The 14,815-nt window shown below is 32.7% G+C and overlaps 1 protein-coding gene across 1 annotated transcript; it reads left to right on the plus strand.

The window, feature by feature from the left end:
• The first annotated feature begins 89 nt into the window (after nt 1-89).
• On the plus strand, nt 90-6,575 carry LOC112516795 (mini-ribonuclease 3). Its single transcript, XM_025124028.1, has 7 exons — nt 90-416; nt 594-715; nt 2,393-2,482; nt 3,253-3,305; nt 4,841-4,943; nt 5,270-5,375; nt 6,282-6,575. The coding sequence occupies exons 1-7, from the start codon at nt 188-190 to the stop codon at nt 6,296-6,298; spliced, it is 720 nt and encodes a 239-aa protein (XP_024979796.1). The 5' UTR covers nt 90-187; the 3' UTR covers nt 6,299-6,575.
• Nucleotides 6,576-14,815: the final 8,240 nt, after the last annotated feature.

Raw genomic sequence — 14,815 nt, forward strand, 5'->3', positions numbered from 1 at the left:
GTTGGGAAAAAAGACTTGGGCCGAGGTTTTTATTATACAATTTGGCCTTTTTCTAGTCTATTTTGTTAGCGGGTAATCTTAACAAATTCATGGCCGTTATCAATAAAGTTTAAACAAGGGGAGGTCACCGGCAAATCTACCAACCAAGCAAAACTACCGTCCCCAATAAATCTTCGAAGCTAAATTCATGGCTGCTGCTGTTACAGCTCTTCATGCTTTTCCAGTGAAGGTTAGAGCTTCATGGGATACGCATCATAGACTCCCTTACAATCCCCATCGTACTTACCCCAAAAATCCCAACAGTCTTACTCCCGCCAATTCAAACCCTGAACAAACCCTAAAATCTAACTCACCAGAACGCAATTCGATATCTGTTTCGGCTCTTCTCAGTCGAAAATCTCCAACTCCAAGTCAAGGTATCATTCTGCTACATGTTTTACATTGTGGAGTTTCATCGAACACCTGGTGTGCACGAAATCAGTAGAGTTGTGTTTTATTTGTAACAGATTAATGGGAATTTTTATACTGAGACTTAGGGAGTGTAATGATTGTATACTTATGTGTTTTTTATTGAAATTGTGAATTTTCAACAGTTCGTTTGGAAGAAACATATATGGGCTATGACACATGGTTGCCGAGCGCGCCGAAAGTGGAAAAACCTCGCTCGACGTACAATGCTGCCTCACTAGCATACATTGGAGACTGCATATACGAGGTTTGTGCTAAATCATGTTGCAAATTGGGTGCATAAATTGCAAATGATGATTTTATTTGTTCATTAACATCTATCTTACACAGGTTCGGGGTTGTTTGGTTGGTTTTTCATCAAGTGCCGTATTGATAAAGTTGTCTGTGTGAATTAAGCTGTCTGTATAGATTGAGAAGGTTTTTGTTTGGAATGGTCTTTTTCTATAGATTGAAGGAGCTCTTTTTTTAACTAGGAGGGGCAGGTTTGGAAAACATTGGGAGGGACAGATTTGGAGAAAACTTGGGTTTCTGCATAAAGCTCCCCCTAGAAGTTTATTGAATAAGCCACTATGTGTATCATTAAGCCACTGCCAAACAATTACATATAGATGACTGAATAAGTTGTGTGTCCCACCAAGCTCATTAAGTTGCTAACAAACAGACCCTTAGTCTGTATTTTAAGGCACTTTTCATCTTGTCCTAGAACTAAAACCCACTTTCTAAAACCTGCAAAAACCATGTTTGGATCCAATGTTTGCAACCGATACTCTTCCATGTTTCATCAACCAGATAAAATCATTCATTATACTGTAAACAGGACTCTCATTTTGTGGAAAAATATATACATTAATTGCTGAACCGAGGTAATTTAACATGGATCCTGGCTAAGTGGCTATGCTTACTTGCATAAAGGACACGGTTGATGTGGAGGAAAAACTCTTTGTTGGCTACGACACTTTTATCCAATAACTAATACCATATGATCCTTATGTTACAGCTGACTTGAGCTTCAATTTTCCCAGGATGCATGCTTTGTAATTCTCATATTTTCTATGAAATCCTGCTAAACTTTGACGAACTAAGTAGAGTTTAGATACACCAAATTAATATGAACTCAAGCGCAATGGGGCTGTGATGAAAAGAAAGTATAATAGTTGATAAATAATGTCAATAACGGAATTGTAAAATAATGTCAATAACGGAATTGTAAAATTACGTCAATATCGAATGCACTTCATATACGAATCACTGTCTTGCCTATAAAAGAATGACAATTCATAGTTGCAGCATATACGGATGTATAATGTTAACAGTGAGTAAATATTGATCCCAAACCATAGGTGCTGTGTGTTTTAAAAAATAAGATAATAGAAGGAGAAAAGTGCAGCAAAAACAATGATTAGGACGTGATTTATCACTGTCCTTAGGATATTATTAGCCCCTACTAAAAAGGTTGTTTAGATTATGGCTAATTGCTAATACACCCCCAGGATTCCCTGATGAATAAGACATGTTCAACAACTAAACATGTTCTTCAATGAACATTTCTGCAAAAATTATATGAGGAGAAAGAGAGGATTTAGAGTTGGATTTAAATGATGAGAAAATACACACACACACACACACACACATATATATATATATAGGTTTGTGTCTATAACTAACTTGGATAAGGAAAAACTAAAAATTAGATTTTATCCAAATCAGAAACCATGAAAAAAACTTATCAAAAACGACCAAAAACTCGTCAAACAGTGAGGAAAGCAACTTTTCTGGCGGGTTAAGTCGCGCCTTTTCGTGCTAGTGCTAGTGCTATCTTTTGCCGTTTGCAATTGCTGAAATTTCCATTCGTTATTCGTTTGCTTGCTATTTTTTTTATCCAACTCGATAGACCCTTACTGTTTTTGCCTATTCATGTGTGCAGCTATATGCCCGCAGGCATTTTCTGTTTCCACCATTAAGTATTGAAGAGTATAATGATCGTGTGATGGCAGTAGTACGCTGTGAAGCCCAGGTATGATACGAAACCATCTCATCCTGTACAACACCTAGAATGCTTGAACTGGCCCATTTTTGAGTTATATTAATAATGTTTCTTTACAGATATATACATATGTTAAAATAAAATATGATTGCTTTTGACCAACTACACCCCCCCCCCTGTACTTTTTCTGTTTGCCTTATTTTCTAGCTTTCACCAACACGTCTCTCTAAGCTCCCTGCCTCCTTCTTGCTTGTACATTTGCAAGAAAATATTGGTGCAATTAGGTCGTACTAATTGTTGTATGCATTTAGCCCAAAGAGTCTCCCCAGCTTCTCATCATGTGGGTCTAAGGGGCTGTTTCGTTGGTTTTTCATCAAGTTATTTATGGATAAAGCTATCTGTGTGGATTAATATTGTCTGTATAGATTGAGAAAGTTTTGTTGATGAGGGTTTTTTCATAAATGGAATGAGACTATTTTTTAACTGGGAGGGGAAGGTTTGGAAAAAAACTTGACTTTATGCATAAAGCTCCCCTAGAAGCTTACTGAATAAGCCACTTGCTATATCATTAAGCCACTACCAAACAGTCATGTATAGCTGACCGAATAAGCTGTGAGTTTCATCAAGCTCATTAAGCTGCTAACAATAATGCCCTAAGTTGCTTAACTTGCCAGCAACATGACTGGTTGAATTTGGTTTTACCTTTTTTTCTACCATTCTTTTGCAGATTGAGTTCTATAAATTGCACCATTACTTTCATTTTAGGCAGTTTATTGAAATTCATGTTTGACTATCATCAGGATGCAATGCTCAAGAAACTACTGAATGATAAAGTATTATCTGAAGAAGAAAGGTCAGTCTTGCCATTTTTGTTTAATTATTCACTAGTATGAGTCACCTTTGTGGTGGTTCAAAATGTTGCATATAAAGAATATAGCAAAAGACATTTTTGGATACCGGGTAATAATTTTGTGAAGTGAAGCTGTCTTCCTGGCAATACAGGAAAAGGAGAATATTGTGGGTGGATTATAGTTCACTCAGAAAACAAGATTTATATTTGTCTCTTATAATTGTCAAGAAAAAGTATCCACAACAATTTTCATCATCTTTGAATAAAAACTAGAAACTAGTATAAATTGTTGGCTTGGATTTGTCCTCCGAGGTGTTTCAATTACTCCCTAAGTCCTTGGGTATAGTGATTTAGCGAGTAGATTCTATCATAGGCGAATTTGATGAGTAAAATACTCATAATGGACCTCATAGAGAACAATCTCTTTAGCAAGAAGGTGGCAGGTGGCAATTAGTGTACAACTTGGTGGACTTCATATGGTATTAAGGATGCGTTTGGTACACTAGACATGACATAATAGAGATCACTGTTCCACGTTTTGCCAGACTTTTATGTGGAAGAGATGGGAACAAAGTGGAACAGGCTTGTTCCACCTCGACCCCAATGGAACAAGGGGAACATACTTATGTTTTACCGATATAACCTCAACCTGAAACCTAATCTCCTCTAAAACATCAAATACGTCTCTCTCTCTCTCTCTCTGCATCTTATTTCATTTTTTAAATTTTATTTATTGTATTTTATGCTCTTTAAACTTTCACTTTATTATTCTCAAAATATTATTTTACACGTTTTCTATATTTGATTAATTTATTAAATATTAATAATAAAAAATAATATAGGAAATGTATAAAATAATTTTGGTGTCATTTTAATCGTATTGACGAAAACCTTCAAACGATATATTTTATTGTAAAAAATATTTATTTTATTATAATTTAATAAATTACATAAATTGATCAAAATATATAAAATATATATACAACTCATTAGGGGTAAATTAGTTCTTTTATCTATTCTGTCCTGTCTAGTTCCGTCTTACCAAACACTATACAACTGTCATGTCCTGTCTTATCCTATCTGAATACCAAACACACCCTAAGGAAACCAAAAAAGATACAGCGGTCAAATTATAAGCTGATGATCGAAAATTTGTCCATTGTTCTTTTAAACGGTAAACCCCCGAGCAGGCCCACACCGCCCAGCCCCAAGAGCATGAGACAAATCAGGTACACAACAGCCTGTGAGGTGAATGGCTTAAGAGTCCGGTGCCCACAAGGAGTCCAATCCGGAATTGTGATTCCCACACTGTGACCGCTAGACTCGAACCATCACTAGTTTATACAAATATGCCACCCCGAAATCAACTGTTTCTCCCACGGGGAAACTTAAACTTTGTTCGTGATGGAAAACATAAGAACCCTGAACTTAACACCTGCTTAGATACTTCGGATATTCATTTCTGAAAGCATCATTATTCATTGCAAACTGAAGATTCAATTTTTTTTGGTTTGCATCTGATGAAGCCTCTAATATAGGGACGTTCTTCGTTGGGGAAAGAATATTTCTTCCTCCAAAACACGGACCAAAAAGCGCGCTGGTGTAGCAGTTTACAACAGAGCATCATCTTTGGAGACACTGGTCAGTTCTTGTATGCCCACAATAAATCTCTATTTCCCTCCACACCATACAACACATATTAATTTTTTTTAAATAATATCATCTGTAACATCCCAGGCTAACCGTACAAGATATTTTCCGCTTTGTCCACACTTGGACTAATGGTTTTAAAACACGTCTAATAGAGGAGGTGTCCAGTTCCTTATAAGGCAACCTTTGTTCCCCTCCCCAACCGATGTGGGATCTTACACTGAAATGAATAGCACCTAATTGGAGTTTGTAATAGAAGTTTAGGATCTTCAAAAATTTATGGTTGATTACCTAATTGTTATCCGCCTGTTATGTAGGTTGGTTATCTATACCTTACGAACATGAGACGTCTAGAGGAGATCATGCTAAAGCTTGGCTTCTCATCGGGTGTTTCTACGCAAATGATCCTGGAAGAAGCAAGCGGTAAGTTTAGTTAAATATAATATAGCATTCTCGCTTTTCCATTTACATTTAGACTTCCGATATAATTGAGCCAATTGTGCCATCTGCTTCAATATGGACTTTGCAACTCAAGGGTCTCGAACTTTTCGTTATTGTAGCAAAATTATGATCCTTCTTTTTGGGTTAAAATGCGAGTTATTTCCTTTCATATTTCTCTCTTTTCGTTACACTTTCCACAAGCCGGGGTTTTCGGGGAAACAGTTGCTCTACTCTTTGGGATAGACGTCAGCATGGGCGGACCCACATGGAATGATACGGTGGCACGGGCCAGCACATCATGGTTCCGTCATGGGGGGGGGGGGAATTATGTTTTTCAAGGGTGTCACTGTAATGTTTTGTTGGGTGCCACCATATAGTTTTTGAAATTGACATGTTAACATAAGACATTAATGGCTGAGATGGGAGCTCCTGCCTTTGTTTGGATTTGAATCCCAATGTTGTCAAATTTGTTGTTTATTAGCTTAATTTTTGGTGTCTTTTTATATACCTTTTGTGTTTTTGAAAATATATGGATACAGGACTCGAACATGAGTCTCTTCTATGCAAGGACAAGGAACTAACCAACAAATCTATACTAATATTGTGAAGAGAAAATGAAATAGATATTTTTTTATAGTCAAGTTGTGCGACCACTTGAAAAAAATTATGGGTCTGCCTCTGGAGGTTAGGTACGCGTATTTTTTACCCTGCCGAGACCCATCTCCAGTTGGGATGTAACGGGTTCCTTTGGTTTGGTTTGGATCTTTGGGGAATGGGGAAGAGGTCTGGTCTGAGTACTTCTTACATCCCAAAAACCCTACTTCTATGTGGATATACCGAGTTTGTATGGTTTATTTTCGACTTATTCTCGATTGTGTGTGCTTGCAGCTACTCAAAATAGTTGATGAGGTGATGATAGAGGAGCTATAATCGACCTGCTGATGTGGCGACACCGTTGTTAATCGCGTGGTTGTGGATCAATATATTGTAAAAAGACGAGTTCGGGAGAAGAATTTCGAAAAGGTCTTGTCCTTCCCAGTTCCAACCATCTCATTTTCATCTTCAATTTGATTCTTGTATTTAGTCATTGCAACTTTGCAAGATTCAACAGGGATGAACGCAATGCAACAGTTGTTTCCGTGAAAACCCTGGTTTGTAAAGAAAAGATGGAGAGTTGATGAGGTAAGGTACATTTGACAAATAATCTAATGTCTTATGGGTCTGTTTAACAAATGCTTACTCGGATAAGCGTTTATCAAGTCACATTCTCTTACTGGATGAATATGACAAAGACCAAGAATCTTACCTAGTAAGAGCTAAGGCACGGACCGAGAGTCTTACCCGGTAAGTGATGGTGACGATTCTTACCAAGGTTAACGCTTATCAGGTAAATTGTTGCATACGATGTCGTTTTGATAGACTAAAATGTTACCCGATGAGTAAGCAATAGAATTGAGTTTTACCGTCAAGCGTTTACAGGGTAAATGTTTAGGTAAACGACCCCTTATTCATATTATATATTAAGAGGTTTTTTAATTTAAAATTTATAGATTATTTACGACCGCATTTCATACTCTTTGATCGTATTACAACATTTCATGTTTAATAACACATTATCGGTCTCTCATATGAAAATAAATCGTGTGTCTTAAGGATAGGCGGGTGGTATTTAAAGTCAAATCCGGTTTCTTTTATACATATACAAAGATATATCTACATACATACCAGCGCATAAGCCTGTTCATCGGTTAACATCCATTAGATGTAAAAGGAACCGAACCGATCCAATCCAATCATCCATTGGATGTTGGATTTTGCCAACCGATCTGATCTCATTAACATTGGATAACCGATCCAATCCAATCCGATGGATGATCCGATTGGATTGGATTGGATTGGATTCATCAAGTGTGTTAATTCAATCAAATTCTCTAACAATGATACAAATTAATTAATCATTTTTAATATGTGTTAAGACCAACACAAAGGAAATTAAAAATTCAAAGCCTCGCATAAAACAAATTCCAATTTAAACAATTTAAAAATAAATTAATTGGATGATAGTTGGAATGGTTGGATGGTCATTGGATGATTAATTGGAGGTCGATCGGTTCGATTCGGTTTTGGGATTCCATCCGAGAACCGGCCCGATCCAAATTGGATGTTGAAATTTTCAATCCGATCTAATCCAATTACAAATGGATATCCAATTATGGTCGGTCGGTTCTAATTGGATCAATTGTTTCAATTGATAGGTTAATTTTCTGCACATCCCTACCAGGGCAGACCTATGAAACCCCCATCAGGTTCATGTGCAACCGCTCAACCGATCTTTACAAGTACAATTTTTTTGGAGTATAAAAAGTGTACACCCTAAACTTTGATGGGTGTTTCGAGATATTAAAAAAAATACAAGTGACATCAACCAAAAAACCGAAAAAATCCCTTGAAATCAACCAAAACTAGAAAAAAAAAATCTCTCAAATAGTAGAATTCAGCTAAAAACATAAAACGACTTTACAGACCTTTAATCGACCTTAAAGATACATCTGTTCAATAAAAATCTTGGATGACAAACATCACAAAAATACCAATAATTTGATATCCATTCCATTATTATTAAATTAAAAAAGGGGGATGGATTGGAATAAAGATGGGAAGATAAGGCAAGTTATTTAGGAAATCCACATAAAAATTAAGGTTGGAGCAGGACTTAATGGATGAAGTAGGACCTCATCACATCCTCTCCTTCACCCTACACATTTTATTTTATGGATAAGCACAAAAATGCATGATATGTTCACTCCCAAAACAAAAACTTATCATATAACTTATATATCCATATATAATAATATAGAGAGACTGGAGAATAAGAAAACAGTCGAATTACATGTGAGTTTATACTGAAATCATGTATAACCAATCCCCTTGTAGTCACGGAAGTTCAAATGTGATGACTCTGGGCTACCTGCATATCGGGTGGTTGTCATGAGATTAGTTGGCTCGCATAACGAGTTAGATATCCAGGTTAATAAAAAAAAATCACGTACAAATCACATGTGATTCATGCAACTGGTCGCAGGTCATGTAGCCAGCACATCCTTGCAATGACCGTTGGTGTAAAACCACGTGATTTTACACGTGATTTTGGTGTTTTCATGTTATTCTATTTGGTTATTGTTCTCGTTTGAACCTCCTTTTATATGTATATGTACAAGTCTTTAGTATTTATTATCAAATATGATATACTATTTTGTTTTTTAATAACAAAAGCAAATTTGTAATTACTATATAAAATATGTATTCGATAGTTTTCTTGATCAAAGTTCGAACTTGGTTTAAGAAATAATCAAACCAAATTACAGTTTTTTTTAAGTATGTAATATTTATATACGATAAATAGAACAAATAAACTCACGCACCTTCTTCACTTTTGGTGAAGTTTGAACTCCTGACCTCCTAAAAAACTAAATTACAGAGTTCATATAGCTTTAAAAAAAATCCATCAAATCCAAAAGCTCGATTTAAATTACACCCAAAACCATACACCAAAACTCGACTACGAAAACACACACACACGTGCACACACACACACACATATATATATATATATAATATTCTCATAAGTGTTGAATTACGTATTTTTACACTTAAACTCGACTAATTATATGTATTTATACTAGAAGTATATTATAAAAGTTTAACTCATTCATGATCATATATGTCATTGTCTAATTTTATATACATATATATATATATGTATATATATATATATGTATATATATATATATATAGGTGGAGGTTCAAACGAAAACATCTCCATTTTACGAGAATGTGATAACATCCTTATTACGTCTAATAATACACGTGCGGGACCCTGTGATGTGCAAACGACGTGTTCTACGACTTAGGTCGCGCCAAAGGTTGCTTGCGTCTATGATTTAGTATCACACAATACTCTTATCACATGTGAGGGGGATTAGTGGTGTAAGGGCGACTTGCCCCGCAACCAAGATCGCATCGAAAATCGTCTGGGTCTCTGAATAAGTATCACATGTGGTGGAATAATAGTATCACGTGTGATTGTCTATAGTAAAAGGGTGTTCTCGCATTCTTAAAAAATGAAGGTGTTTTCGTTTGAACCCTTCCCATATATATATATATATATATATATATATATATATATATAAACTTGAGAACCTTCACAGCGTTTTATTATGAAATTTCAAGTATAAAAAAGTGGTCTCACAAAAACATGTTGGTCTCATGTGATCTCAAGTTTACATATGTACATATATATAGACTTGGGATCATGTGAGACCAAAGGTTTTTTCGTGAGACCCGTAAGACCAATTCTCAACCCTTGGATTAGATCTACAATCTGAACATTCATAATTACAAAATTGCCACGAGACTTCTCAATAATCACAAAATTGTCATCGTGCAACTTTAGACCATTAGATCATTAGCTTATAAAATTGATCAATGAACATAAATTGGTTTTACGGGTCTCACGTGAACCCAACTATATATATATATATATATATATATATATGTATGTATGTATAGTATGTATGTATATATGTATGTATATGTATGTATGTGTGTGTCTCTCTATGTAGTCATTCAATAGTTGATGATAGGCAGCTGTCTTTTAACAATATCCCAAGTTTTCAACGTTTGAAATTCGTGAGTGGATAATCAACAATTAATCAATTATTGCTACTTGCTGACTCTATACATATAATCAATCATCTTAATCCCTATCCCTATCTCATGCATGAAAAACACATTACTTTTCTACTAACATATCCGTACAATTTTTATATAGTAGCTCTTTCATTTGAATGATTTTGTGTAAAATGATTAAATAGTTATAATGATTAAGAGACTTTTATGATATAATATAAAATGAAATATAATTGTTTGATAATTATTTACAATGAAATTATGACACTGAATGGTTAAGGGAAACACAATATACAAAATCATTCAGATGGTCGTTTTATAACCATTAAGAGGCAGACTTTGTTTTGCCAAACAAGATTCACCTCTTAATGATTCATAGGTTGCCTATTAATGAAACTATTAAATAGGTAAACAAATAACCTCATACATACGTATATATTAATTGTGTACTTAACGTAATGTATCCAGACTTAAAATTTTCTTGTAAATAAAAAAAAAGATAAGTCAGTTAGTTCGTAAAAAATATTAAAACAGTAAACATCATAATAGATATTTCTTCAAAGAATATGATAGAAACAGTGGATAACAGTCAAGAAAATTTTAGTACGATGTTTATCTGCATGTTAAACTACAGCCAATAATATTGGAGTGTAGATGTCTATCCGTATTCTAGGAGTCAATAAGGAATACTAAAATATCGCATTGTCATAAACCACTATTTGAGGTGATACATGAGTTGCGATGAATGGAAACCAATAACAATTAACCGTAAGAAAGGCAATCCTAAAGGACAAAACTCCACTTTCCGCAACTCACTTAGAAGAGACTTTATTGAATTCGTAACCATCAGAATACTGACATATTGAGAGACAGATGAGTCAATGATCAGTAATGGTGAAAATTGGTTCGAATTAGGTTTCATGGGTTCATTGGTTTCATGGGTTCAAGAAAATAAGACAATGTCTAAAAATATTAAGAGAAAATTTACCTCCTTTATTTGTACTGAAAAACCCAGAAGCATGATGAAGTCAGTAAAAATTCAGTGTTTGTAACCAAGATCAAGGGTATAAACAACAAACTTGAGTTCACAAATTATATTCATTTCAAGATGAACAAGTTTAACGATTAATCTAGAATTCAAATTAAAACCAAAACAGCATAACAAGGTTCTTAACGGACTCAACTTTACAAGCAGTTATACTGAAACCATTAAACTTTAGTTAAATATTTACTGGGTAAATTGCATGAAGAAATAACATATTTTAACTTGATTCCTATTTTGGATAACGTATTATCAAAACTTCCATTTTGGTAACTAAGATGTAAAGTTTAAAAATTTTAAGTACCCGGGTAACCGGTTGAACATTAACCGGTTATCATGTTGATGCGACGAATGATGTGGTATCCAACTCAGTATTATTTGCTGACGTGGTTAATGACATGGATTTTTCTAATCTAAAATTAGTCTTCAACCGGTTATCAGGGTACTTAAATGTTTAAAACTTTACATTTTATGTACCAAAATGAAAGTTCTGAAAGTACGTTAACCAAAATAGAAATCAAGTTAAAGTACATTACATTTTCATACAATTTTATCCATATTTATTAGATTAAAATGATATTAGTTTGATTGGTGGATTGAAAGCAAAGAAGTATAGTGGTGGGATTGTTGGTTGAGGTTGATATGGATTGTGACCCTTTGACATGCACACCCCAAAGAACATGGCTTTTGTCCCTTTTCTTAACCAACTGATTTAATGCCCCTACAACATTCCTATCAATTTCACAACCCACTATTTATTATAAGCATTTTTGTTTAAATATTTATTATTGTAATTAAAATATATATTTTTAATTATAGCGATCATTTTAATAAAATATTTTATATGAGAGTCAGTTTGGCCTAATTTTTCACTTTTTATGTTCATCAATTATATAAATACACGTAATCAGAGAAAGGATATGAACATAATAAATGTAAGTTCTTTTTTGGTATATTTGTTTCATTTTATAGATGTAAGTACTTTTTATATTTATTTCACTTTATAAATGTAAGTATTTTTTTTGTTCAAAAAATATTTAGAGAGTTAATCGTTCAAAATATGAAAATCCATTGGGTTTTTTTCAGACTTTTTTCATTATTTTGTCACTTTAGCCAGTTGTATAGGTTATAAGGATGTATCTAGCAGGTTTTAAAAAATCCAATGAATTATTTAACAGGTTTTGGAATGTCTATTAACTTATTTTTCCAAAAAATTGTTAATGACTTAATTATTACAAACAATAAATTTCATTAGGTTTTTTAGATTTTCCCCTAAAAGTTAATAGAAATATGATGTATTTTTAATTTTATGGATGGGATATAAATGTGACGTTTAATTTTAATACTGATGATTTTTATGATTTATCCCACGATTGACGAATTTTTATTACACATTTTTCCTGATTTATGCAATTGTTTTTTTTTTTCAAAAAATATTTAAAGACTTGATATATATTTAAAATATTAACAAAAATATTTTCTCATATGGGTTATTTTTTCTTATGTAAATCAATTATATTTTAATTTAATATGAATACATATTTATTTACATTGTAAAATATTAGTTTGTAAACCATGGGTTCATATTAGATTAATTATATAATACTATTATTTTATTTTCATATTTATATTTATATTTATGTTTTTAAGGATTTTGATATATATATATATATATATATATATATATATAGTATAAAGCATTTGACAACAATACTTAAAAACTATTTTTTATGTATAAAGTACTGTTTATTGATGCATATAATTTAAAATTCAAGATCATAGGTAAAATTGTGCGTAAGTACAACTTATTAAAGATTCATTTTTTATTTTGTGTAACTAACCATAAAAAAACATAATCAAATACAAGATAGACACCTCTATTTGAATAAAAAAATCTAAAATATAATTAGAATAATCATTAGTTATAACAAAATACTTAAGTATTATCTTTATAAAAATAATATTATTAGAAGATAAATAAATTACTTCGTTATTAAATCTAAATTWWATTATAAATAAAATATTGAATTAAAGAAATTACACAAAAAAAATCATAACTTTAAGTAGTAAATTTGATGTTAACATCGATATATATTTTTCATATTTTTATGATATATTTAAATTTATATTATATTCAAAAATAAAAACATTATCATTTTCTAAAAACCACAAAAAAAATATTATATCAACATAGCTAAATAATAAAACGAAACATTTAAAATCGATATATATCTCACTGTATTATGTAAGCATACACACATATAATATATATATAGTATGACTTGGGATCATATGAGACCAAGGTTTTTTCGTGAGACCCGTAAGACCAATTCTCAACCCTTGGATTAGATCTACAATTTCAACATTCATAATCACAAAATTACCACAAGACTTTTCAATAGTTACAAAATTGTCACCGTGCAATTTTAGACTATTAGATCATTAGCTTATAAAGTTATTCAATAAAAATAAAATGGTCTCACGGGTCTCACGAAAATCATTTGGTCTCACGTGAACCCAACCCTATATAGTATTGTTTAAAATTAATTAATAAACAACGATAAAGTTAAAAAAATGAGTTTTTAAAGTGAGAATCTGTTGGTGGTGTTTCTTTTTCAATTCTCCAAAATACTTTGAAAAAATATGATTAAAAAGTATTATTATTTTCATGCAAAAACATGTAAATTAGAAATGTGGCCCACAATGGATAAACAAAGGCCCAATTGGAGGGCCCATCGAATCACATTTAAAGGATGTGGACACCTATTCCTATCCAAACTTCAAACCATTGTGGCATACTCATCCGAAATACCAGTACTTTTTTTTATACAATGTGTTTGTTTCATATGTATTCGATTTACAATATAAAACATTTTTATCTGTATTTTATGTTTTAAAAACATGTTAAAAAACTGTTTAGAGTCTATTTGGCTAATGCTGGAGAATGAAAATGAAAATGAATTTACATTCCCCCAATTTAACCAGTAATACAGTTTTCGGCTTATGGAGGAATGAGTCCATGTATTATAGAATACTAAATAGTTTCTTTTATTTTCATTCTCATTGATTACTATTTAATGCATTCAATCAAACACCCCCCTCACATTATGAATCGAGTACATGTGAAACAAATATATGTCAACCATTACATTAAATTCTAGCTATAGATGATAACAAATCATATGAAATTACATATGATTGACTGGTTCTCAAATATCTGGTAAGCCCCCCCCCCCCCTGTATTTATAAACGTATAAATATTTACAAACCATGTAAATTTATAAACTGGTATGTTAGATTGGTATGTTATGATATCCGACAACTTGACATCCATTTAAGAACTGAATTGACGTCACTCATAATAAATTGACTAATAAACAAAGATTATCCTGGTCATAATCCTAGGTGTTCGATGGACCCACGTGGCAGATGACATGTCATCCTAATCCATTGTGATTTTCGCTTGATTTATGAAGTCAAAGTTGCCCGTTGATGTGTCGTTCATCAACTTCAATCTGTTAACTGTCTGAAGAATATGATCGATAAGACTATAATATGTCTGATTCGATCTTTTTTTAAGACTTAATTTTAGGTTTTCAATGGACCATGATCACTGTAGTTGGTTTTCAGTAGTTGAAAACATAATTTTGCAATAAAGTTCAGTCAGTATCTAATAGATGGCTCGTTTAAT

The sequence above is a fragment of the Cynara cardunculus genome (assembly GCF_001531365.2).
Source record: "Cynara cardunculus var. scolymus isolate 2C chromosome LG 8, CcrdV1, whole genome shotgun sequence".
Classification (NCBI taxonomy): domain Eukaryota; kingdom Viridiplantae; phylum Streptophyta; class Magnoliopsida; order Asterales; family Asteraceae; genus Cynara; species Cynara cardunculus.

What these genes read in the sequence shown, in the direction of transcription:
- LOC112516795 (XM_025124028.1), top strand. Translation starts at nt 188, where the DNA reads ATGGCTGCTGCTGTTACAGCTCTTCATGCTTTTCCAGTGAAGGTTAGA. An exon ending in TTGGAGACTGCATATACGAG is followed by an intron (nt 716 to 2,392) that starts GTTTGTGCTAAA and finishes TCATGTGTGCAG; the next exon opens with CTATATGCCCGCAGGCATTT. An exon ending in CATCATCTTTGGAGACACTG is followed by an intron (nt 4,944 to 5,269) that starts GTCAGTTCTTGT and finishes CCTGTTATGTAG; the next exon opens with GTTGGTTATCTATACCTTAC.